Source organism: Carettochelys insculpta, chromosome 12, assembly GCF_033958435.1.
Source record: "Carettochelys insculpta isolate YL-2023 chromosome 12, ASM3395843v1, whole genome shotgun sequence".
In the NCBI taxonomy this organism is placed as follows: domain Eukaryota; kingdom Metazoa; phylum Chordata; order Testudines; family Carettochelyidae; genus Carettochelys; species Carettochelys insculpta.
This window is the reverse complement of record NC_134148.1, coordinates 7,530,335-7,554,210: the sequence shown is the minus strand read 5'-3', so window position 1 is coordinate 7,554,210 and position 23,876 is coordinate 7,530,335. Positions and strand designations below refer to the sequence as shown.

At 51.3% G+C, this 23,876-nt stretch overlaps 1 protein-coding gene across 1 annotated transcript in view; it reads left to right on the top strand.

Moving 5' to 3' along the window:
• PSTPIP1 (proline-serine-threonine phosphatase interacting protein 1) overlaps nucleotides 1-23,876 on the top strand; it is a 127,652-nt gene that overhangs the window by 42,381 nt on the left and 61,395 nt on the right. The window contains exons 2-3 of the mRNA XM_075006796.1: nucleotides 5,736-5,836; nucleotides 20,312-20,386. Of these exons, the coding sequence (XP_074862897.1) occupies nucleotides 5,736-5,836; nucleotides 20,312-20,386 (176 nt within the window). The remainder of the gene's footprint in view (nucleotides 1-5,735; nucleotides 5,837-20,311; nucleotides 20,387-23,876) is intronic.

The window sequence follows — 23,876 nt, the reverse complement described above, 5'->3', positions numbered from 1 at the left end:
CAGCAGCCCAGACACGCGGCCAGCCTGCACGTCCCACAGCAGCCACAGGACCATCAATGGCCGCCCGGCAGACCCCCAGCGCCCCCAGGGGACCCCCCCTAAGGGGAGCCAGGGCAGCCAGCCCAGCCAGGCGGGCAGCCAGGCTGGCAAGCGGCAGCGGGGCCCCTCCTGGATGGAGGCCGAGCTGTGGGACCTGCTGGGGCTCTGGAGCGAGGAGGAGGTGCTCCAGGTAATGAGGAGCAAGAGGCGGAACGCGGATGTATTCGCTCGGCTGGCCGACGGCCTGGCTGCCTGGGGTCACCCTGCCTGCACTCCTGATCACGTCAGGAGTAAGGTGAAGGAGCTGCAGCAGGGTTACACCCAGGCCTGGGATGCAGCCGGCCGATCTGGGGCCGCCCCCGTCACTTGCCCCTTTTACAGGGAGCTCAGGGACATCCTGGGCCCCCGGCACACCTCCTCCCCTCCGGCGACCCTTGATACTTCGGCCGACGAGTCCCAGCAGGCCCTTCAGCCAGAGTCCGCCCCGGAGGTAAGCCCCGCACCCTGGGGGCCCCCCCCCGGAGTCCACCCCTGGGCCATCGCAGCAGGAGGAGGAGGAGGAGGAGGGGGGCTCCTCCTCCACAGAATCTGGGCTGCAGATCCTCCTCCTGCCATCCCGGAGCAGCAGCCGGGCCTCCGACCCCCGGGGATCTCCGGACCGTGGGAGTGGACCGACAGGTATGTACCCCCCTCTGGTGTACACCCCTGGGCTTGAGGGGCGGGGGGTAATAGATATGTGTCCAGGGCCCCCCACATGCTCACATGGCCATGGCCTCAAGGACAGCAAGGCCATGTCCCTCACAGCAGTGCATCAGCCCCTGCCCCCCCCACCCCGCACGACAGTGCCATGCCCCATCCCCGGGGCAGGGGGGAGCGGAACCTTGAGGGGCCCCCGGGAGGAGGCGGTGGGACAATCCGCAGCAGCAACAGCAGCAGCAGCAGCATGTGATGAAGTGGGGGGAGTGCAAAAGGGAGACTCAGGCTAGATATGAGCAACAAGAGCCGAATAGCTCCCAGGGGCAAAGGATGATCGTGGGGCTACAGCTGGCAGGTGACACCTCTGCCCTGAACAAAGAGGAGGGCGGAGCCGAGCTGGCTTGGAATTGGGCGGGGGAGGGCGGGGGCCACAGGTAGAGGCTAGGGGAAGGGAGAGCTGGAAGGCAGCCAGCCTGAGGAGGGGGAAAGCTGCATCCCAGAGGGGCACCCCTTGGGGTCTTCTCCCCAGGACGGGTTGGAAGGACTCTCTCTTCTGACAGCTGGTGCTGTCACTCCTGGGAGAAACTGGGCATCTGTGGCCTAAGAAACCTCTCCTGCTGTCAGACCCTGCGGGGTGAAGTGAGAGTCGCTCCCACCAGGGGACGGGGTGCAGTGCAGGGGGACCCCTGAACCCCATCCATCACAGCAGCATCTCCCGGGGACGGGGATGGGGAACCTGCAGTACAGGGCTGGGGGGACAAAGGCCACGGCTCGGGGCCCACACTAACGCCTGTCTCCATTCTTCTTCCCCCCCTCCTCTCCTGTGTCCCGCACCTGCACCATCGGAAGGACCGGAAGAGAGCGCCGGCGAGGCATCAGTCGTCCCGGAGACCCCTCCGGGGCCATCGCTCCAGGCAAGCCCCTCGGCCGAGGACTGACCGGCCCCACGGCGGGCTAGACGGCGGACCCTGTGCCACCACCAGCCGACGGCGACGGACCCCCAACTGCTGGCCATCCACCGTCGGCAGCTGGAGGTCGCGGAGCAGCACCTGCGGGCGGAGCAATGCCACCTGCAGGAGCGGGCGCTGGCCTGGCGCCAAGAGGCATGTGGGGCCTACATGGAGACTTTCAACTGCCTGGTGGACTACCTGGCCCCCCATGCTGCGCCGGCCGCAGCAGCGCCCGCCCTGCCTGCTCCACCCGCCGCACCACCAGCTGCTCCGCACATCGCCGTCCCGTCTGCCGTCGCCCCGCCACCCACCACCGAGGGCCGGAGTGCCGAGGGACCCCTGGAGCCAGCTGAGACTCGCCGGGCATATCTTACGGTCCGCCCCGCCCCCAGCCAGCCCCGGACAGGGCTGCGGCCGCGGCGGGGCTCCCAGCCGCCCATGCCCAGTGCCGGACTTTAGGGGCGAGGGGCCCAGGATGTGGCCCCCCCCTTGTATATAGTTGGGACTTATTAATTTGTGCCCCCCGTTTGCCCCGTCCCCCCCATGTAAATAGTTCTCCCCTTTATCATCCCTGGTTTTCTTTTTATTACTGAACAAACTTTTTTATTACTATTATTTTATTTGTACACATTACTTTTGTTCCACACATGTTGTATATAGTTTGTTCTTGTTTTATTTATAGTTAAAAAAAAAAAAAGTTCTAAAAGAAAAAGCAGTTTAAGTTCAGCCAGAAGTGCGTGCTGTCATTTGTCCAGGAAAAGTGGGAAGGGGGGGCAGTTGGGTGCTCCATGGTGTGGGCTTTGGGGCAGGGAGTGTTGTGGAGGAAGGGCAGTGGGGGGCCTGGCAGAGTTCAGCCCGCAGCCTCATCATCGAAGTGGGCCTGCAGGGCCTCCCAGACCCGGGTCCCTTCGGGGTCCACCTGCCGACTGGGGGCAGCGGGTGGCTGCACGTTGGCCCTGCCGGCCTCCACAGCCCAGCCCTGGAAAAAGGCCTCCCCCTTGATCTCCACCAAATTGTGCAGGGCGCAGCAGGCACCCACAATCAGGGGGATGTTGTTGGGGCCCGCATCCAGGCGGGTCAGGAGACATCTCCAGCGTCCTTTCAGGTGGCCAAATGAGCGCTCCACCACCTGGTGTGCGTGGTTCAGGCGCTCGTTGAAGCGCTCCTGGCTAGCGGAGAGATGGCCCGTGTGCGGGTGCATGAGCCAGGGCCGGAGGGGGTATGCCACATCTGGGATGACACAGAGGGGCATGGTGGTGTCCCCCAGAGGGATCTCCCGCTGGGGGATGTAGGTCCCCGCCTCCAGCCGGCGGCACAGGCCCGAGTTCCGGAAAACCCGGGCGTCGTGGGTGCTGCCAGGCCAGCCCACATAAATGTCCTGGAAACAGCCCCGGCTGTCCACCAAGGCCTGGAGGACCACAGAATGGTAGCCCTTGTGATTGATGTAGCGTCCTCCACTGTGATGCGGGGCGCGGATGGGGATGTGAGTCCCATCCAGAGCCCCGAAGCAATTGGGGAAGCCCAGGGTGGCAAAGGCCACAATTGTGGCATCTGGGTCCCCCAGCCTCACGAGCCTGTGCAGGAGTATGGCATTGATGGCACGCACAACCTGCAGAGAAAGCACATGGGACAGCACCAATGAGGGGTGAGCAGGGTGTGTGTGGCCCTGCCCTCCCCTGCCCGGACCCCCTTCCCCTGCCCTGCCCTGCCCTCCCCCCGTGGGTTCTCTTACCTCCATGAGGACAGCCCCCACGGTGGCCTTGCCGACACCAAACTGCTGTCCCATGGATCGGTAGCTGTCTGGAGTGGCCAGCTTCCAGACAGCGATGCCGACCCGTTTCTCCACAGGGAGGGCACGCCGCATGGCAGTATCCTGGTGCCTGAGTGCGGGGGTGAGCCACTGGCACAGCTCCATAAATGTCTGCCGGCTCATCCTGAAGTTCCTGAGCCAGTGGTTGTCGTCCCACTCCTCAAGCACCAGCCGCTCCCACCAGTCGGTGCTGGTGGCGTAGCTCCACAGCTGCCGGCGTGTGAGGTGGGGGTGGGGGCGGGGTGCTGCAGGGTTCGGGGTTGAGCCCTGCTACCCTGAGGGCAGCTCCTCCTCCAGTGTAGCAAGGAGGTGCTCAGCTGCCTCCCGCATGGCATGGATCAGGGCAAGCCCTGCTCCTGCCGGGAGGGCTGGGTGGACCTCTGGCTGCTGCTGCTGCTGCTGCTGCTGGGGGTCCATGCCTGCGTCGCCCAGGGTCTGTGTGCCTATGGCTCCTCAGACCGCGTGCTGTGCAGGCTGTGTGTGTCTGGGAGGGGCCCTTTAAGGGAGCGGCTAGCTGTTGCCCCGGAAGCGCTAGTCCACCCTGTGACCCTGTCTGCAGCTGTTCCTGGCACCCTTATTTCGATGTGTGCTACTTTGGCGTGTAGACGTTCCCTCGCAGCGCCTATTTCGATGTTGTGCTGCGCAACATCGAAGTTGAACATCGACGTTGCCAGCCCTGGAGGACGTGTAGACGTTATTCATCGAAATAGCCTATTTCGATGTTGCTACATAAGCAACATAAATAAGCTATTTCGATGTAGGCTTCATGTGTAGACGTAGCCTTATAGAGCTCTGAAACTGGAGCCTCTGCTTAGCAAGGCTCTCTCTCTTACCTGTGAGCCCTTCTCTTTGAAACAGACTTAGCACAGTCCTGTGTTTCTGTATTCCCACAAAATTACTAACATTGGTAACCATACTTCAACTATCCCTATGTTTAATACAGACATAGCTTAATCACAAATTAAGTTGATTACAATAAGAAAAATACCACTCCAACTGCTGAATACATAATAAATTTAAGGGTATGTCTAGACAATATGGAAGATCGACCCGGTCAAGGTTGATCTTCTTGGGCTTAGTTTTGCATGCCTGTTGGAGACATACAAAATCAAACAATCTGGGGTCAGCAGTTGACCCCGCACACCTCAATATCGCAAGGAGTAAGGGAGGTTGATGGGAGAGTTTCTCTTGTTGACCGCCCTCTGTGAAGATGGCCAGATAAGCAGATAGCAGATAAGTCGATTCTAGCTACGCAATTGCAATAAGTAGAATTGTGTGTGTGAGGGCTGTTCTATTACTACAGTGGAAGATCGAATTAAGGTATGGAATTCCAGCTACATTAAGGTATATGAACTCCAGCAATATAATTAATTCAGGTTTTCACGCCATCTCCATGAAAGGAGGTTGATGGGGGTGTTTGCTCCCATCGTCTTCCCTTACTCCGAGCGAAGGGCAGGAGTACCAGAATCAACCTGTAAGTTTGATTTAGCCCATCCCTACCAGGTGTGCTAAGTAAAACTCCAGAAGATTGACTGTGGCAGGGTTGATCCTCCCTGTAGTGAAGAAGCACCCTTAGCAAACCAAGAGCAAACTATTTATAGCCACACCAAAAGCCTTGCCCCATGTCCAGCTAGCTCTAAAGGGACACATTCCTTAAGATTCTGCTTACAATAGGAATAGGCTCATTTGTAATAAGTTAGTACACCCAACTTTGGTCAGAACTGTTATATGTAGAGCTAGTAGGAAAATAATTCTTGAAAGTTACTTTGCTTGAGGTCTGCTGATTGCCTACATTCTGGGCAGAGGTTAAAGTTAGATTTTAATTTTTCCAAACTGATTTGCTTAGCATTACTTAAGCTATGTGTACACTAGTTCTGAAGATTGACCCACTCAGGTTGATCTTCTGGGGTTCAATTTTGCATGTGTGGTAGGAACGCATGAAATTGACCTCTGGGGGGTCACATTTTCCCCCTGTATGCCTTGCAAGATATGAGGAGTAAGGGAAGTGGATGGGAGAAACTCTCCAGTCAACCTTCAGTAAGGACAATCAGGTAAGCTGAGTGCAGATACATTGTCTTGCTACGCAATTGCTATAGCTAGAATTGCACATCTGCAATTGACTGACTTTGCCCAGTTTAGATATAGCCTAGTTTAGATATAGCCTCAGAGTAGGTTTCTAGTGTACTTAAGAACAGTGCCTGAAAATCAACACGCATAACTGTTTGCCTTTGCAATTTCAGTGCAAGGAATTCACGGTCCACTCTGGCTATGAGGTGCTCCTCCAGCGAATGTTGGATGGGAGAAAGATGGCAAAAGATGTGGAGGACTTACTCAAACAGAGGTAAGAAGAGGTGGCAAAAGGAGAGATGAAAGGCTCTTTCTGAACTCATCTCATACTCCTGAGCACTTCGCAGAACCTGCAGTATGCTTCCCTGGGTCACTTCAGAATTTGATACTGAGAGCACAGTCATGCATATTTTCAATTAGAGAACTCTGTATGGAAATGAGCTGAGTGCCAATGAGTTCTTAGCAACAAAGTTAGACACCACGTTGGAGTCTGAATCATTTGAATGATGACCCATACCTGTCCCCCGCATTCTGCATAGCTAATTTTAAGATCTGTTTCCGAAAATGAAATGAATGAAAATAAACAATGTCAGAATTATACCTTGTCATGCAGTTCAATGCTGTTTGCAGGAGGAATCGTAGACATGCGGAAGAGGAAAGAATGAGTCATCAAGCCTTCTCTATCAGGGCAGGATTTTTACCCTTACGCTATATGTGGAAACAATGAGAAGTCTGGTGGCGCCTTAAAAACTAACAGTTTTATTGTGGTACAAGATTTGGTGAGTTCTAACTCCTGAAAGCTCACGCCATTAGAAAATTGTTCATCTTTAAAATACCACCAGACTCCTTGTTTTTCTGCTGAAATAGACTCACATAGCTACCTCTAAAACTATATGTAGAGAGAGACCTTAGTTTCAAAGTTAAGATCCAAATTTTCCTCAAGTATGTTTTTGTGCGGAGGGGAATATTTTAGATCCCACGTTTCCTTGAGAGCCATATCTAAACAGTTGGGTTTATAAATACTTAATGGAACAGGCACAATTTATTTACTAAAGCAGCATTCTTCTTTTTAATATCCAGAAGTGAATCATCATTCACTATCCCCTCGTTCCCAGAAAGCGAATGCTTCTATATGCTTCTACAGTCACAGTGGGGTAATTTTCTATTATTACTGAAAACTGACCATTCTCTTGGGCTGTGGCTATACTACCTTCCCCTTTTGGAGGAAGAATGCAAATGGGGGAGATTGAAAGTGCAAATGAAGGGCTGATTTACAAATCTAGTGCTTCATTTGCATAATCTCGCACGATCACATTTCCAGAAGAGACTTTTCCAAAAGCAAAAATAGCTGTGTAGATGGGGTTCTTTTGGGGGAAAAACCCCATTTTCAAAGAACCCTTCTCCCTATTTTGTTTCAGAAAGAAGGGCTTTTTTGGAAAAAAAATTTTTTTTCCAAAGAAACTCCATCTACACAGCTGTTTTTGCTTTTGGAAAAGTCTCTTCTGGAAACGCGCTCAGAAGGGATTATGCAAATGGAACATGAGATTTGTAAATCAGCACTTCATTTGCATTTTTTATCTTCCTCATTTGCATTCCTCTTTCAAAAGGGGAAAGTAGTGTAGACGCAGCATTGGAGTCACCATACGTATCCTTTGGTAGCTCTGTGTAGACCTTTCCTACACATTTAGAAAATGACCACACTATTCTCCCATCTTTGTGGGACAAGGTCTTTGTTCCTAGACTCTTTCTGATATATGGGCTGTGTCTTTTCTGAAAGAACCCATGGAACATCTACACACAAAATGCACTCTTTTGATCTGAAATTGAAAGAATGCAGCACTTTTTCTGTTGGGCCTCTGCCTCTCCCAGATGAGGAAGAGAGCTTTTTTCTGAAAGATTATTTTGGAAAAAAAATGTGTTGCTGCCCTGGGGGCCCTTTTTTTGAAAGAGCAGTCCTCGTGGCACTGGATTTTTCAATCCCCGGCCCATACGTTCAAAAGAGCAGGGCCTGAGTGGATGCTCTCTATCGAAAGAGTGGATTGCTCTTTCAATCTGCTTTTTTGTGTTTGGACGCTCTTTCGAAAAAAAATTTTTGGAAGAGATCTTCTGGAAGAACTTCTTTCTAAAGAAAAAAGCACTCAAGTAGCACTTTAAAGACTAGCAAAATAGTTTATTAGGTGAGCTTTCGTGGGACAGACCTACTTCTTCAGACCATAGCCAGACCAGAACAGACTCAATATTTAAGGCACAGAGAACCAAAAATAGTAATCAAGGTGGACAAATCAGAAAAAAATTATCAGGGTGAGCAAATCAGAGAGCAGAGGGGCAGAAGGGGTCAGGGAGTCAAGAATTAGATTAGAATTAGATGCATACTTGGCTTAATATAATTCTTGATTCCCTGACCCCTTCTGCCCCTCTGCTCTCTGATTTGCTCACCCTGATAATTTTTTTCTGATTTGTCCACCTTGATTACTATTTTTGGTTCTCTGTGCCTTAAATATTGAGTCTGTTCTGGTATGACTGTGGTCTGAAGAAGTGGGTCTGTCCGACAAAAGCTCATCTAATAAATTATTTTGTTAGTCTTTAAAGTGCTACTGGACTGCTTTTTTTGTTTTGATAGTATATAGACTAGCACCACTTTCTCTCTGTTACTACTCTTTCTAAAGATCGCTGTAGTGTAGACTCAGCCACTGTGTGCATGTGTCTGTCCGCAAGCTGTTTTTCAGTTGTCTCACAGCAATGTCTGGTGATTGCCACTAGTTTCATGGTTTAGCAAATAATTATAAGTGGAAACCACTTAATTCTAATTTTTGTCCTTTATTTTTAGTTGAGATTTAGAAGTTTTTTAGTTGGCTGGGCTTAACAATTTTAAGCCACCAACTATGACTATCAAGTTACCCTAAGACTATTAACTCACTGAAATATAAATAGTCTCGCACAAGTATTGCAGGATGATTTCCTTGAGCATCAATGGAAGCATCTTTTATTATGTCACACAATCTCACTGCAGCAATCTCATGATGACATTAAGTTAATTGCAGTCATTTGAAGTGGCTTTTAATAGTAACAGAGAGAAAGTTGTGCTAGTCTTCATACTATGAAAACAAAAAAGCAGTCCAGTACCACTTTAAAGACTAACAAAATAATTTATTAGGTGATGAGCTTCCGTGGGACAGACCCACTTCTTCAGATCATCGTCATACCAGAACACACTCAATATTTAAGGCACAGAGAACCAAAACAGCCAATCTGGTGTCTGACCTCTGTAACTTTGTTCTCACCCACAATTATTTCCGATTTGGGGACAACTTATACCTCCAGATTAGTGGAACTGCTATGGGCACCTGCATGGCCCCACAATATACTAATATGTTTATGGCTGACCTGTAACAATGAATTGTCAGCTCTCACCCCCTATTACTCCTCCTCTACATACGATACATTGATGACATCTTTATGATTTGGGCCCATGGTATAGAGACTCTAGAAGAATTCCACAGAGACTTTAACAATCTGCACCCCAGCATCAACTTATGTCTCAACTACTCCACGCAAGAGATACATTTCCTGGACACTACAGTACAAATCAAGGATGGCGTGATCAGTACCATAGTCTACCGGAAACCCACTGATAGCTATACTTACCTACACGCTTCTAGCTTCCATCCTGCACATATAACTAGATCCATTGTTTACAGTCGAGCCCTTAGGTACAATCGCATTTGCTCTGATCCTACTGACAGAGACCGAAAATGACAAGATCTTTACCAAATATTCATAAACCTGAATTACCCACCAGGAGAAATAAAAAAAAGCAAATAGACAGGGCCAGACGAATACCCAGAGACCAGCTACTCCAAGACAGGCCCAAAAAAGCCAAAAACAGAACACCACTGGTCATCACTTACAGCCCCCAACTGAAACCACTACAATGCATTATTAAAGACCTGCAAACTATCCTTAATCAGGATGCCACACTCCAGAAGGCCCTAGGTGACAGGCCTGGTCTCTCTTACAGACAACTTCCCAACCTTATGAGGATTCTCACCAACAGCCACAGTCTATGCCGCAGGAACACCAGTCCTGGAACTTTTCCTTGCAACAAATCCCATTGCCAGCTTTGTCCACATATCTGTTCTGGAGATGCCATCACTGGACCTAACCAGGTTATTCACAGAATCATGGGCACATTCTCATGTTCCTCAACTAACATCATATATGCTATCATGTGCCAACAATGCCCACATGCTTTGTATATTGGACAGACTTCAAACTCTCTTAGACAAAGAATTAATGGGCACAAAACAGACACAAAAACACTCCTGATCCACCAACCAGTCAGCCAGCATTTTAATGGAGTGGGCCATTCTGTTAATGACCTGAAGGTTTGCGTCTTACTGAAGAGAAATTTTCACAACAGATTGGAAAGAGAGGCTGCTGAACTCTCTTTTATATTCAAATTTGACACATTAACACGTGGTTTGAACTGGGTTGGGAATTTTTTAGGTCAGTATAGGGGTCTTTTGCATAGTTGGCTTAATCTAATTCTTGACCCCCCCCACCTTCTGCCCCTCTACTCTCTGATTTGCTCGCCTTGATAATATTTTTCTGATTTTTCAACCTTGATTACTATTTTTGGTTCTCCGTGCCTTAAATATTGAATCTGTTCTGGTACGGCTGTGGTCTGAAGAAGTGGGTCTGTCTCTCGAAAGCTCATCACCTAATAAATTATTTTGTTAGACTTTAAAGTACTACTGGACTGCTTTTTTGAAGTGACTTTTGTGTGGTTCATTAAACTTGTGGAGATCAAGACTTTTCTTGCATGTGTCTGGATTAGCTAGGAATTTTAGAGTTTGTGAAAATATGATTGAGATTATCAAGGGTTGGAGGTGGGGGTTTTACATCATTTGTGGGCTACAATTAGGTATGGCTTGCAGTATGTATGAAAAAGACTTTCCACAAAGGAGGTGAGAGAGTCATCTCAAAGCCATTCTGAAACAGGTAGCTGAAGAAGTCTCTCAGAATAGGGTTTTCATGAATTCTCACCCTCCTCCAAGTCACTCTTCTTACCCATAATCCTGTATGTGTTCGTAGGTGTACACTTGCAGTGGCTGCCTGAAAAACCTTTATTTTTGGCTAGAAATACATTGGAGCTGTCTTTTCCAAGAGAGATGCAAGTGCATGTTGGGGAGAAGAACAGATGGGGGAGAAAGATGGGACAAACCAAACCTTTACTCTTGGAAGCAATGAGTTGTAGTTGTGCTTTTAACAAGGACCTTTCAGAAGCTGCTTTGATGATATCAGTAACAAGTGTGGCTTTGCCACCTGTCCCAGCAAAATCAATCAAATTCTGTCCACAGCTGTCCTGTAATACACATGAGGATGTTGTAAGGGTCTCCTGTGGTCTCTTCCAGCCCTAGGAATCTGTGAGTCTATGGCTATGTCTGGGCTGGAGGGATTTGTCAGCAGACGTTTTTGTCAGAATATATTTTCCAACAAAACTTTTGTAGACTGATTTGTGGCCATACCGCAGGGCAGATTGAAAGAGTGATCCATTCTATCAACGGAGAGTGGCTGAACTGCCTGGCCACTCTATTGACAAAACAGCCAGCTGGAAGCACAGCAGACCAGGATTGCCTGGTGTCCTGGAAGCCCTTTCTGTTGACAGAAGACCACCCTCCCCCCAGCCCCTGAACATCCAAATAGTCTTTTTATCAACAGATCTCTATCAACAGAGGTGTTCTTCCTCATGGGGGAGCAGGGTACAGCTGTCGACAAAAGTGCTGCCTTCTGTCAACTTACTATCAACAGAACGCCCTTAGGAAATTGGACTCTCCACGGGCTTTGTCAACAAAACAGCCATTTTGCCAACAAACCCTCGAGACTAGACATAGCCTATGCTTGGTACAATAGTTCTTTGGGACAAACTGCAAATTTAACTCACTCGTTTTACACCTGTGCGTCTAAGAATCGTTAGGTCCTTCAATCCTCTGTTCCATCTAGCCTGGTAATGTTGTCCAGGCTCTTGTCACAAAGGCTTAGAAAACCATTTTTTGTTTTAAATGAAAACTAAAATTCCCTTTTATGGGGTCCGAGCATTGATTCTATTAACAAGGGTTTTGTGCACCTCTCATACAAGTTTCCTCCAGTTTATTGGCAACATTGGTCATCTTATGTATAATTCCACTGCTATCAAACCTGGTAATTCAAAAGCCGTAAGCCATTCCCCCAACCCAGCTCTCATAATTGTGAGTTTTTTTGTTTTTTTTTAAACATGTTTCCTTCTGAATTTAGGCCCTGTAAGGTTCATTTCTGTGCAACTTTCATGGTCAAAAAACCACATAAGCTGAAAGTCTCCTGCAAATCACATGACTCCAGTACTTTGGGCTTTCAAAAAACAACAGCATCCAAGCCCATGACAGTGGATGGTAGTGGTGGGGAGAGGAGCAATTACATTGGGGCGTGGTGGATTTAAGGTGGCCTGGGGCTACCACTACTACCACCACAGCTGTAGTCCTGCCTGGGTGCTTCTAAATCATGCTGCTTTACCAGTGTGGTAAGATTAGGTGGAGCCCTAGAGCTCAGATCTGTGGAGCTGCAGAGCAGGAGGGGGGCCCAGAAGTTGTAAGCATGTGAGTGATTGGGGAGGGGAGAGTGGGGTTGGGAACAAGAGGAGGGGCGGGTTTGGAAGAGCAGGAGGGAGCCGAGCTTTGGGGTAGAGTGAGGCATGAGACTGCAGGGAGCGAGGGACCCAGGAGGGGTGGAGGAACGGGGCTGGGAAGGGAAAAAGGTAAGCAGAGGGGTGGGGGCAGAAGTAGGCAAGGACAGGTGGGAGAAAGGAGCTGAGCTGTTGGGGGTGGGGGGAGCACAGGACCCTGGGGGGTGCAGGTGGGCGGGGGGGGATAGAGAGGGGAAAGGACTATTGGGGGTCAGAGCTATGATGGAGGGTAGAGAGTGAAAGGGGTATGGGAAGGGCACCTCCAGGCAGGTGAGGGGTGGGATTCTGACTGACTGTGGGGCCCTCTGATTGAGAGGGAGGTGGTGCTTGTTGTTTCCTTGGACAGGGTGTGTGTGACTTGTTGCTCTGCTCAAGGGAGGAGGACAAAGGGCCCACTGATTACGCTGTCCTGCTGGCCCAGAATTCCTGTCAGTCGGCCTGGCAGTATCATGAAAGCTTGTAATGGGATTTCATCAACCCCTCCCCCCACCTTCTGGGTGTGGTATTGTTCCTGCTGGTGTCACAGAGACTACTACAGAGCAAATAATGGGTCTGCTCTACAGCCTTAGCAAATAGGCCACTAGCTTTTAGCTCATGCAGTAGAGACTTATGCCCAGAAGTCCCAGTTTCAATATGCCCTGCACAAGACTGGAGTCTCTGGGCATGTTACAATAGCATTATGTGAGGGTACATCTAGACTCCGTGGAAGACTCACCCTGACTGGATTGATCGTCCAGAGTTTGATTTCACACACCTGGTAAAGATACATGAAATTGAACTATCTGGGGTCGGCAGTTGAACCCCTGTACTCCTCAATATCGCCAGGAGTACGGGAGGTCAGTGGAGAGTCTCTCCCATCAACCTCACTCTGAAGATGTCCAGGTAATGCGACTGCAGATAAGTCAGTTCTAGCTATGCAACTGCCATGGCTAGAATTGCATATCTACAATCAACTTACCTGCCTAGCATAGACCTAACTTTAGTGTAAAAGATTCCATTTCTCCAGTTCAAAACAAACAGAAGCCCTATCACAAATCCCTCTTAATTTACCATACAGTTTTTGTTCATGGATGATTGTCCACATTTTCACACTTATAGGCTACGTCGACACGTGAAGCCTACATCGAAGTAGCCTATTTCGATGTGGCGACATCGAAATAGGCTATTTTGATGAATAGCGTCTACACGTCCTCCAGGGCCGGCAACGTCGATGTTCAACTTCAACGTTGCGCAGCCCAACATCGAAATAGGCGCAGCGAGGGAACGTCTACATGCCCAAGTAGCACACATCGAAATAGGGATGCCAGGCACAGCTGCAGACAGGGTCACAGGGTGGACTAGCGCTTCCGGGGCAACAGCTAGCTGCTCCCTTAAAGGGCCCCTCCCAGACACACTCAGCCTGCACAGCACGCGGTGTGAGGAGCCATAGGCACACAGACCCCGGGCGCCACAGTCATGGACCCCCAGCAGCAGCAGCTAGAGGTCCACCCAGCCCTCCCGGCAGGAGCAGGGCTTGCCCTGACCCATGCCATGCGGGAGGCAGCTGAGCACCTCCTTGCCCATGGAGAGGAGATGCCCCCAGGGCAGCAGGGCTCAACCCCTACCCCTGCAGCACCCCGCCCCGCTCCCCGCCTCACACGCCGGCGGCTGTGGAGCTACCCCACCAGCACTGACTGGTGGGAGCGACTGGTGCTTGGGGAGTGGGACGACGACCACTGGCTCAGGAACTTCAGGATGACCCGGCAGACATTCCTGGAGCTGTGCCACTGGCTCACCCCCGCACTCAGGCACCAGGACACTGCCATGCGGCGTGCCCTCACAGTGCAGAAACGGGTCGGCATCGCTGTCTGGAAGCTGGCCACTCCGGACAGCTACCGATCCGTGGGCCAGCAGTTTGGTGTCGGCAAGGCCACCGTCGGGGCTGTCTTCATGGAGGTAAGCGAACCCACGGGGGGAGGGCAGGGCAGGGCAGGGCAGGGCATGGGGGCCAGGGCAGGGGGGCCAGAGCAGGGCAGGGCAGGGCCACGCACACCCTGCTCACCCCTCATTGGTGCTGTCCCATGTGCTTTGTCTGCAGGTTGTGCGTGCCATCAACGCCATGCTCCTGCACAGGCTCATGAGGCTGGGGGACCCAGATGCCACCATCGCGGCCTTTGCCACCCCTGGGCTTCCCCAACTGCTTCGGGGCTCTGGATGGGACTCACATCCCCATCCGCGCCCCGCATCACAGTGGAGGACGATACCTCAATCGAAAGGGCTACCATTCTGTCGTCCTCCAGGCCTTGGTGGACAGCCGGGGATGTTTCCAGGACATTTATGTGGGCTGGCCTGGCAGCACCCACGACGCCCGGGTTTTCCGGAACTTGGGCCTGTGCCGCCGGCTGGAGGCGGGGACCTACATCCCCCAGCGGGAGATCCCTCTGGGGGACATCACCATGCCCTTCTGCGTCATCGCAGATGCGGCCTACCCCCTCCGGCCGTGGCTCATGCACCCCTACACGGGCCATCTCTCCGCTAGCCAGGAGCGCTTCAATGAGCGCCTGAACCACGCGCGCCAGGTGGTGGAGCGCTCATTTGGCCCCTGAAGGGACGCTGGAGATGTCTCCTGACCCGCCTGGATGCGGGCCCCAACAACATCCCCCAGATTGTGGGTGCCTGCTGTGCCCTGCACAATTTGGTCAAGAGCAAGGGGGAGACCTTTTTCCAGGGCTGGGCTGCGGAGGCTGCCAGGGCACACGTCCAGCCACCTGCTGCCCCCAGTCGGCAGGTGGACCCCGAGAGGACCCGGGTCCGGGAGGCCCTGCGGGCCCACTTCGATGAACAGGCCGCAGGGTGAACTCTGCCCAGGCCCCCTACTGCCCGCCCCTTCCTCCCCCACACTCCTGCCCCAACGCCCACACCATGGAGCACCCCACCGCCCCCCCCCCCACTTTTCCTGGACAAATGACAGCATGCACTTGTGGCTGAACGTAAACTTTTTTTTTCTTTCCGAAACTTTTTTTTTCTTTCCGAAACTTTTTTTTTTATGTAAATAAATATGTGAACCACAAACCAAAAACTAGGTACAAACGTTCAACAAAAGCAATATGTACAAAAATAAAACAATACAAAGAAACAACTGTCCACCATAATAAAAAGAAAACCAGGGAGGATAAAGGGGAGAACTGTTTACATGGGGGGGGATGGGGCAAACGGGGGGCCAAAAACAACAGGGTCCAACTATATACAAGGGGGGGGGGCCATGTCCCGGGCCCCTCGCCCCCATAGCCCGGCACTGGGCGTTGCCGGCCGGGAGCCCTGCCGCGCTCGCAGCGTGGTCCGTGGCTGGGTGGGAGCGGGCTGGACCGGAAGGTATGGTGGCCGGCGAGTGTCAGGTGGGTCCAGGGGTCCCTCGGCGCTCCGGCCCTTGCCGGTGGGTGGCGGGGCGATGGCGGACGGGACGGCGATGGGCGGAGCAGCTGGTGGTGGGGCTGCAGGAGCAGGCAGGGCGGGCGATGTTGTGGCCGGCGCGGCATGGGGGGCCAGGTAGTCCACCAGGCGATTAAATGTGTCCATGTAGGCCACCCATGCCTCCTGGCGCCAGGCCAGCGCCCGCTCCTGCAGCTGGAGGTGCTGCTCCGCGACCTCCAGCTGCCGACGGTGGATGGCCAGCAGCTGGGGGTCTGTCGCCGTTGGCGGTTGGAGGCGCGGGGTCCGCCGTCTAGCCCGCCGTGGGGCCGGTCGGTCCTCGGCCGAGGGGCTGCCCTGGAGCGATGGTCCCGGAGGGCTCTCCGGGACGACTGACGCCTCGCCGGCACTCTCTTCCGGTCCTTCTGATGGTGCAGGTGCAGGACACAGGAGAGGAGGGCGGGGAAGAAGAATGGAGACAGGAGTTAGTGTGGGCCCCGAGCCGTGGCCTTTGTCCCCCCAGCCCTGTGCTGCAGGTTCCCCATCCCCGTCCCCGGGAGATGCTGCTGTGATGGATGGGGTTCAGGGGTGCCCCTGCCCTGCACCCCGTACCCTGGTGCGAGTGACTCTCACTTCACCCCACAGGGTCTGAGAGCAGGAGAGGTTTCTTAGGCCACAGATGCCCAGTTTCTCCCAGGAGTGACAGCACCAGCTGTCGGAAGAGACAGTCCTTCCAACCTGTCGTGGGGAGAAGACCCCAAGGGGTGCCCCTCTGGGATGCAGCTTTCCCCCTCCTCAGGCTGGCTGCCTTCCAGCTCTCCCTTCCCCTAGCCTCTACCTGTGGGCCCCGCCCTCGCCCCCGAATTCCAAGCCAGCTCGGCTCCTCCCTCCTGTTTGTTCAGGGCAGAGGTGTCACCTGCCAGCTGTAACCCCAGGATCCTCCTTTGCCCCTGGGAGCTATTCGGCTCTTGTTGCTCATATGTAGCCTGAGTCTCCCTTTGGCACTCCCCCCACTCCATTGCATGCTGCTGCTGCGGGGTGTCCCACCCCCTCCTCCCGGGGGCCCCTCGAGGTACCGCTCCCCCCTGCCCCGGGGATGGGGCATGGCACTGTCATGCGGGGTGGGCGGGGGCAGGGGCTGATGGATGCAGTGCTGTGAGGGCCATGGCCCTGGTGTCCTTTGGGCCATGGTCATGTGAGCATGTGGGGGGCCCTGGACACATATCTCTTACCCCCGCCCCTCAAGCCCAGGGGTGTCCACCAGAGGGGGGGTACCTACCTGTCGGTCCGCTCCCACGGTCCGGAGATCCCCGGGGGGCGGAGGCCCTGCTGCTGCTCCGGGATGGCAGGAGGAGGATCTGCAGGCTGGATTCTGCGGAGGAGGAGCCCCCCTCCTCCTCCTCCTCCTCCTCCTTCTGCCGCGATGTCCCGGGGGTGGCCTCTGGGGGGGGCCCCCGGGGTGCAGGGCTTGCCTCCGGGGCGGACTCCGTCTGCAGGGCCTGCTGGGGCTCATCAGCTGAGGTATCAAGGGTGGCCGGGGGGGAGGAGGTGTGCCGGGAGCCCAGGATGTCCCTGAGCTCCCTGTAAAAGGGGCAAGTGACGGGGGCGGCCCCAGATCGGCTGGCCGCATCCCGGGCCCGGGAGTAACCCTGCCGCAGCTTCTTGACCTTACTCCTGACGTGGTCAGGATTGCGGGCAGGGTGACCCCGGGCAGCCAGGCCGTCGGCCAGCCGAGCGAACGCATCCACGTTCCGCCTCTTGCTCCCCATTACCTGGAGCACCTCCTCCTCGCTCCAGAGCCCCAGCAGGTCCCGCAGCTCGGCCTCCGTCCAGGAGGGGCCCCGCTGCTGCTTCCCAGCCTGGCTGCCCTTCTGGCTGGGCTGGCTGCCCTGGCTCCCCTTGGGGGGGGTCCCCTGGGGGCGCTGGGGGGGCTGCCAGGCAGCCATCGCAGCTCTGTGGGGCTGAGGGTGGTGCAGGCTGGCCGCGTGTGCAGGCTGCAGCCTGCACGTTCCCTCAGCTTCCTGCAGAGGAAGGGAGGGGGAGGGGACCTTTAAGGGGCCGCTCCACGCGGCCACCAGTGAGCTGAGGGGCTGGAGAGAGTGTCTCTCAACCCCCCAGCTGATGGCCGCCATGGAGGACCCGGCAATTTCGACGTTGCGGGACACGGATCGTCTACACGGTCCCTACTTCGACGTTGAACGTCGAAGTAGGGCGCTATTCTGATCCCCTCATGAGGTTAGGGACTTCGACGTCTCGCCCCCTAACGTCGAAGTTAACTTCGAAATAGCGCCCGACGTGTGTAGCCGCGACGGGCGGTATTTTGAAGTTAGTGCCGCTACTTCGAAGTAGCGTGCACGTGTACACACAGCTATAATCACGGAAGCCTCAGACTGTATTAACAGAACAAAAATTAATCACTCCCCTCGTGCTGGGAGAACTATAACTTGCTTACTTGACTGCTCCAAGGTGTACAGTTATTATCCAAACACAGTCGTCTTCTTCAGAACAGACATGTATTACATGCAAATCATAAGCCATTTGCTGTTAACAACATAAGCAGAGAAAAGAGAATGAGAATCTTGTCACCATATAAAAAATTATCTGCTCTGAGCTGCACGTAGGCAAGAGGACACAATAAGTTGACATGTGACAAGATCACACTTCAAACAGTAAAGGGTCAAAGCTCTCAGAAGTCTGTTTTAAATATTCCCTTACCAATGCCAGTTCTCATTTAAAATGCTTTTTGGTTGTTCAGGCATCAAACTCTTTTTAACATGCACTTGGCGTTATTGGCCTGGGCCTCTTAGTTGTTGCATAAGTACAAGTGGTTTGTAATGCCCTGGGCTGTGGCTTTTGCATCACAAGAGTTTAAAACACAAGGAGTGTTTGTAACACGCACATAGCTTGAATCAACTTCCTGTGTGAGGAATTATGGCAGCAATTACAAATTAAAATGTGGCTATTATTTGTATTTGAAAAAGAACGACTGCCAGGTTAAAAACTGTATTATATGCATTAATAAAGAGTCTACAGTCCTCATTCGGGACCACAAAACACACAGGCAACGTCTACACGAGTGGCTTTTCCAGACAAAACTGGGCTTTTATCGGGAGAAACCATGGCACATCTATATGCAAAATGCACTTTGTCAACAGTTTGTTGACAAAACTCAGCACATTTGCCAGCAGTGTTATAACTCTCCCTATTCAGGTATAATGCCTCTGTCGACAGAGTTCGGTCGACAAAACACCAGTGTAGCTGCTCGGGGGCCCTTTTGACAACAGACGGGGCTTCCAGTTCACCTGACAGTCCTGTTTGCAGAGCTTCCAGTTAGCCATTCTGTTAAGAAAGGGCTGGGCAGTCTGGCTGCTCTGTGTTTACAGAGTGGATTGCTCTTTTGATCTGCTTTTATGCGAAGACGCAGTCTGTCAACCCAAGTTTGGCCGTGAAATCCCTTCTGATGGTGACTTCTGTCGACAGAGGCTTCTCATGTAGATGTACCCCTACTAGTGCTGGATAAACAACGAAGGACAACAAGAAGTCCTGTGGCACCATATAGACTAACAGATATTTTGGAGCATAAGCTTTCACGGGCAAAGACCTGCTTCGTCAGATCAAAGGACAGAATGACAAATCAAGGGAAATGGGGCTAAGATTAATTTTAATAGGGCCTTTTAGGTCAAATAGCCATTTCCTTGTCTGGGAATTCTTTATGGATACCAGGGCTGGCTTTTAAAAGTGCCCAGCTGACTTTCTAAAAGCAAATTGGATTTCTAAGTGCTAAGTCATTTTGGAAAATGGGAGATGTGGTACTGAAAATGTTACCCAAAGGGCACTGTTGATCATGCTATACTTCTGCACCAAGCATACCCCGTTCAGTGATAGTACTACTTTTCTACCCAGCTGGGAGCCAAAAAAAAAAAAAAATAGAAGTAGATTTATTACAACAATTCTCTGTAAACAGCTAGAGCTTCTTCCAAGTGGGAAGAGTACATCAGTGGGTGTCTTTCTAGGGGCATGTCTGCACTACAGAGTTATTCTGGAATAGCTTATTCCAGAGATGTTATTCCAAAATAAGCTATTTCGGAATAACCTGTCCATACCACAGGAAAGCCCCCAAATAAGTAAAACTTATTCCAAAATAGTGTGTCCATACACATTAGAGCCTATTTTGGATCAGAGGCCCTGGAAGCACATAAAAGATAAGCACTTGCAACCAGTGTTCTACGTCTACATAGCAGCAGAATAAATTCAGAATAAATTCTTCTGGAATAGCTCATTTTGAAATAGCCCTATTCCCTGTCTATATAGCCCCAGTTCTGAAATATCTATTTTGAAATAGTTGCTATTCCTCATAGAAAGAGGTTTGCAGAATTCAAAGTAAACCATCTGTTATTCTGAAATTATTGTGAAATAGTGGTTTTGCTGTGTAGTTGCTTGCAAAATTATTTCAGAATAGCGGCCATTATTCCAAAATAACTTTATGTAGACACACCCTAGATGAGCTCAGGATAGTAACGGAAGAGAGAGAGAGAATAAAGACAGCTATAAACCAGATGTTTGGGTCTTAGAGTTACATATGCATTCCTGCAAACATGGGCCCTACTTCAACAGAAGAAAATAACTACGGAATTTCGTTAACAGGGCACAAGCAGAAGAGAGATATGGGAAAGAGCTGGTTCAAATTGCACGAAAAGCAGGTGGACACACAGAAATCAAGTAAGTCTTCAAGTCTGTTGCTTTAAAGTGCCTTCTTTTTGATACATCATATACGTGGCCTTCGCTGGGGAAAGGATCACAAATATTTACAGTAATTATAGTGGATGAGAAGTTGCATATGAGTCAACACTGGGCCCTTGTAGCCAAGAAGGCTTACGGCATATTGGGATGCATTAGGAGGAGCATTTCCTACAGGTCTAGAGAAGTTGTTATTCCCCTTTATTTGGCACTGGTAAGACCACATATGGAGCATTGCAGCTGGTTCTGGGGCCCTCGGTATAGAAAGGATGGCAGAACAAGGAACAATGGTCTCAAGTTACAGTGTGGGAGGTTGGATATTAGGAAAAACTATTTCACTAGGAGGTTGGTGAAGCACTGAATGTGTTAACGAGGCCGTGTCTACACGAGCCCCAAACTTCGAAATGGCCATGCAAATGGCCATTTTGAAGTTTACTAATGAAGTGCTGAAATGCATATTCAGCACTTCATTAGCGTATGGGCAGCCGCGGCACTTCGAAATTGGCACTTCAAAGTCCTCTTATTCCCATGAGCTCATATTAAGCGCTTCATGAGCTCATATCCAGCGCTTCATGATCTCATGGGAATAAGCGGACTTCGAAGTGGGGGGGTCCTTTCAAAAAGGAGCCCCATGGGGTGAGACGCGCGGCGGCGAGGTGCGTCAATTTCGAAGTGCCGCGGCCGCCCACATGCTAATGAAGCACTGAATATACATTTCAGCGCTTCATTAGTAAACTTCGAAATGGCCATTTGCGTGGCCATTTCGAAGTTTGGGGCTCGTGTAGATGTAGCCCTAGAGAGGTGGTGGAATCTCCATCCCTAGAGGTTTTTAAGTCACGGCTTGACAAAGCCCTGGCTTGGATGATTTAGTTGGGGTTGATCCTGCTTTGGGCAGGGAGCTGGACTCAAGTTCTCCTGAGGTCACTTCCAGCCCTAGGATTCTAAGATAACATGCACTTCACACTGTAATAAGTTTACATTTTGAGTGACTTCATTGTACAGCAAAACTTAATTCACTTCATTAAGCATTTTTCCTCTATTTGTCCCATCTCGCCCACTATGTAATAAAATGGCAGTTGCTGCCAGGAGCTTCCAGAACAAGTTTTTATTTCAGTATGACTGACCTCTGCAACTAGGAATGTAAAGGAAAAGAGATTAGACTTGGGCAGATCTAGATATCTTCTTAAAGCTGATACAGATTGAACCTCTCTAGTCTCGCACACTTGGGACCTAACTGGTGCTGAACAAGAGAATTTGCTGAACCATGAGAGGCCAATATTGTCTAGCAGCATTATCAACACTTCCACTGCTTACTGTGCTCATAGAGGACATTTGGAGTACATTAGAGCTAAATAACAGCACAGAACACTGAGAGCCAGGACTGCTGGCTGGAAACAAACTTTATGGAACCACAGGAACCTTTGCCAGGCCCGGGATAAGTGGTCATCTGGCAAACTAAAATCATGTTGTATTACAGGACTCTTAAGTAAGAGGCTGTCTGGGTGTGTGTTGTGTTTGGGGCTTTCTGGCTGTGGTTGTGGTGTTTTTCTGCTCTGTGTGTGTGTGTGTGTGTGTGTGTGTGTGTGTGTGTGTGTGTGTGTGTGTGTGTGTGTGTGTGTGTGTGTGTGTGTGTGTGTGTGTGTGTGTGTGTGTCCTCTCTTGCCTCCTGCCCCGCCAGAGGGTAGACTGGGACTGGCAGCTGGAAACTGTTGGCTTCTAAATAAGCTTGGTATCTAGAAGCCTCTGCTGATTGGCTGAGACTCAGTAAGGGGAGGGACTTTCAGGCAGTTCAGGGCTTTATGAAGCAGTGTCCAAGCGAACCAGAGACTGCAAACAGGGAGTTTAGAGAGGGGTGGTGGAAGGGGGCCAGGAACCCTTGCCTTTCTTTTAAATCCCTGTTCTAGGATGTCAGGCATGGATAGTGACAGGTCTGCTGTTGTTACCCGCTCGGGATGTGCCATGTTTGTCTTCCTTGAGTTCAGGATGTGACTGAGCACCTGACAAAACTGCTCAAGCCTTCAGAATACTACCCCTTCCCACTTCTGCATGTGGGAACTAACGATACAGCCAAGAATGACTTTGAGCGGGTTACTGCAGATTATGTGGCTCTGGGAAGAAGGGTCAAAGAATTTGGAGTGCAAGTGGTGTTCTCATCCATCCTTCCTGTTGAAGGGAAAGGGCTAGGTAGGGACTGTCGAATTGAGGAAGTAAATGCATGGTTACACAGGTAGTGTTGGAGAGAGGGCTTTGGATTCTTCGATCATGGGATGCTGTTCCGGGAACAAGGATTATTGAGAAGAGAGGGGGTCCACCTGACCAAGAGAGGAAGGAGCATTTTCGCAAGTAGGCTTGCAAACTTAGTGAGGAGAGCTTTAAACTAGGTTCCCTGGGGGACGGTGACCTGATGGGAGAAAGGAACTTGGAGGCTGGGAAGAAATGCAAAGAGGAATGTACAACAAAAGTGGACCCCTGGTTTGAGTAGAGTGGGCAGGGAGATCGACTGGTTATCTAAGGTGTTTGTACACCAATACCAGAAGCCTGGGTAACAAGCAGGAGGAATTAGAAGCCCTGGCCCAGTCCAAGAACTATGACTTGACTGGGATAACAGAGACTTGGTGGATGACTCGCATGACTGGAGCACTCTCATGAAAGGGTATAAACTGTTCAGGAAGAACAGGCACGGGAGAAAAGGAGGAGGAGTTGCACTGTATGTAAGAGAGCACTATGATTGCTTGAAACTCCGGTACATAGAGGGAGAAAAGCCTGTTGAGAATCTATGGGTCAAGTTTAGTGGTGCAGGCAGCACTGGAGATGTGGTGGTTGGTGTCTGCTACAGGCCGCCAAATCAGGATGATGAGGTAGATGAGGCTTTTTTTGGACAACTGAGAGAAGTTTCCAGATCACAGGCTCTCGTTATCATGGGGGACTTTAATTACCCTGACATCTGTTTGGAGACCAATACAGCAGTACACAAGCAGTCCAGAAAGTTTCTGAAGAATGTTGGGGATTGCTTCATGGTACAAGTGCTGAAGGACTTGACCAGAGGTTGTGCATGGCTCGACCTACTGCTGACAAACAGGGAGGAACTAATAGGGAAGGCAGAGGTGGGTGACAACCTGGGAAGCAGTGATCGTGGGATGGGAGACTTCAGGATCCTAACCAAAGGCAGGAAAGAGAGCAGTAAATTATACACCTTGGACTTCAGAAAAGCAGACTTTGACTCCTTCAGGAACCTGATGGGCAGAATCCCCTGGGATGCTACCATGAAGGGAAAAGGAGTCCAGGAAAACTGGCAGTATTTTAAGGACGCCCTATTGAAGGTGCAGAAAGAAACCATCTGGATGCGCAGCAGGAGAAGTAAGTATGGTAGGAGACCAGACTAGCTTATTGCGGAAATCCTTGGAAAACTTATGCACAAAAAGGGAGCTTACAGAAAGTGGAAACTTGGACAGATGTCTAGGGAGGGATATAA